Below are 2,079 nucleotides of genomic sequence, written 5' to 3' on the forward strand. Positions count from 1 at the left end.
AAAGGATGCCATGTGAAAGTGACCTTCAGGATAAGGACCATTGCCAGTGATGAAGGGACATTTCTTAAAGACTTTCATCTTTAAGATCACTTTGTAGAGAACGTGAGCTTCGATTAAAGAGGGATTGTATCTGTCGTCGTCCTCCATCCCCCAGGGTCGGATAGATTAGACATCCCGGACAGAGACACTGCGGTACCCCGAAGGAGTGCCTCTTGTCAAGAGGACTGTGCGTCCTAGGCCAGATCGGAAACAGGGCTCAGCACCTTGCCGGGGGGGGGGGGGTGTGTGAGACCCAGGGCTGCTCCTGCCCCCCTCAGGCTTGCCTCCCCATCATGACCGAGCTGATCCAGAAGCAGCTGCTGGGAGAAGTGGAGAAGCACCAACAGCTACAGAAGGATTTGAGTAAATCCATGTCAGGGAGACAGAAGCTGGAAGCACAGCTAACAGAAAACAACATCGTGAAGGAGGAACTGGCTCTACTGGATGGATCCAACGTGGTCTTCAAACTTCTGGGCCCCATGCTGGTTAAGCAGGAGCTGGGAGAGGCGCGGGCCACCGTGGGCAAGAGGCTGGACTACATCACAGCTGAAATTAAGCGATACGAATCCCAGCTCCGGGACCGGGAGTGGCAGTCGGAGCAGCAAAGGGAAACCCTTGCCCAGCTGCAGCAGGAGTTCCAGCAGGCCCAGGCAGCAAAGGAAGGGGCACCTGGGAAGGCCTGACCTCACGGGGTGGGGTGGGGGAACTCCAGGGTCTGGACTATAGTAGCTAATAAAATGTGAGAATGCCTGGCTCCAAAAAAAAAATCACATTGTAAGGTGTGTGCGTTAACGTTAGTCTATGCAGTGAACGTACAACAATCTTAAATGTGAGTACAATTAATAACAGAGGTTCAAGACACCTGAAAAAGCCCACAGAACTGTAATGAGAAACACAATGGTACCTAGGTATCTTAATACTCCTGTCTTGAAATTTGTGGACTGAGGGCCAAGTGATGGCTCAGTGGCTAAAGTACCAGGCTTACCTTGAGAGCACCGGGATCCCATATGGGCTCTGTTTTGTGTCCCAGCTGCTCCACTTCCCATCCAGCTCCATGCTTGTGGCCTGGGAAAGCAGTAGAGAATGCCCAAAGCCTTGGGACCCTGTACTGGCATGGGAGACTCAGAAGAGGCTCCTAGCTCCTGACTATGGATTGGTTCAATTTCTGCCACCACAGCCACTTTGGAAGTGAGCACACAAATGGAAGATCTTTCTGTCTGTCCTTCTCTCTGTAAATCAGCCTTTCCAATAAAAATAACTAAATCTTTAAAAAGATTTTGTGAATAGAACCAGTATGGATGAAAAACTGGGGAATGCTATCAACCAGCATGACCTCATTGGCATGGACAGAGCACTGCGCGCAACAGTACAGGATGTAGATTCTTCTCAAGTATATATGGAATATTCACCAAGAGAGAACACATGGTAGGCTATGAAATAATAAGATCTTTCTCTCTGTAAATCTGCCTTTCAATAAACATTAAAAATAAGTATTTAAAAATAATAAACCTCAACGAATCTGGAAAGAGTAGGTACTCTGGTGATAATATAAAAGAAATAAGAAAAAAAATGTATCTGTTAAATATCCCAGTATTTGGAAATTAAGCATGACACATCTAAGCAATTTATAGGCTAAAAAAGAAATTATGATGAAGCTAGAAAACATTTCCAGCTGAATACCATTGAAACTATACAAATCAGATTTTTATATACTTCAATTAAGCAGTTCTTAGGGGAAATTTTATGGCTTTAAGTGCTTTTACAAGAAACAAAATTCTACAGACGGAGCTTTGGGAGTCTCTTAGGAAAACTTATATTTTTTTTAAAGATTTTTTTTTTATTATTATTACTGGAAAGCCAGATATACAGAGAGGAGGAGAGACAGAGAGGAAGATCTTCCATCCGATGATTCACTCCCCAAGTGAGCCGCAACGGGCCGGTGCATGCCGATCCGAAGCCGGGAACCAGCAGCCTCTTCTGGGTCTCCCACACGGGTGCAGGGTCCCAAAGCCTTGGGCCATCCTCAACTGCTTTCCCAGG

General features: G+C 46.1%; 1 protein-coding gene across 1 annotated transcript; it reads left to right on the forward strand.

Annotated features, from left to right (window-relative positions):
• Positions 1–303: 303 nt before the first annotated feature.
• LOC101518177 (prefoldin subunit 6-like) lies at positions 304–794 on the forward strand. The gene has a single exon (XM_036495113.2). It carries the CDS (start codon positions 333–335, stop codon positions 720–722), a length of 390 nt encoding a protein of 129 aa, XP_036351006.2. The 5' UTR covers positions 304–332; the 3' UTR covers positions 723–794.
• The last annotated feature ends 1,285 nt before the right edge of the window (positions 795–2,079 follow it).

The sequence above is a fragment of the Ochotona princeps genome, chromosome 7, assembly GCF_030435755.1.
Source record: "Ochotona princeps isolate mOchPri1 chromosome 7, mOchPri1.hap1, whole genome shotgun sequence".
Classification (NCBI taxonomy): domain Eukaryota; kingdom Metazoa; phylum Chordata; class Mammalia; order Lagomorpha; family Ochotonidae; genus Ochotona; species Ochotona princeps.

Excerpts from the sequence above, each read along its gene's own strand:
- LOC101518177 (XM_036495113.2), top strand. The coding sequence starts at position 333 with ATGACCGAGCTGATCCAGAAGCAGCTGCTGGGAGAAGTGGAGAAGCAC.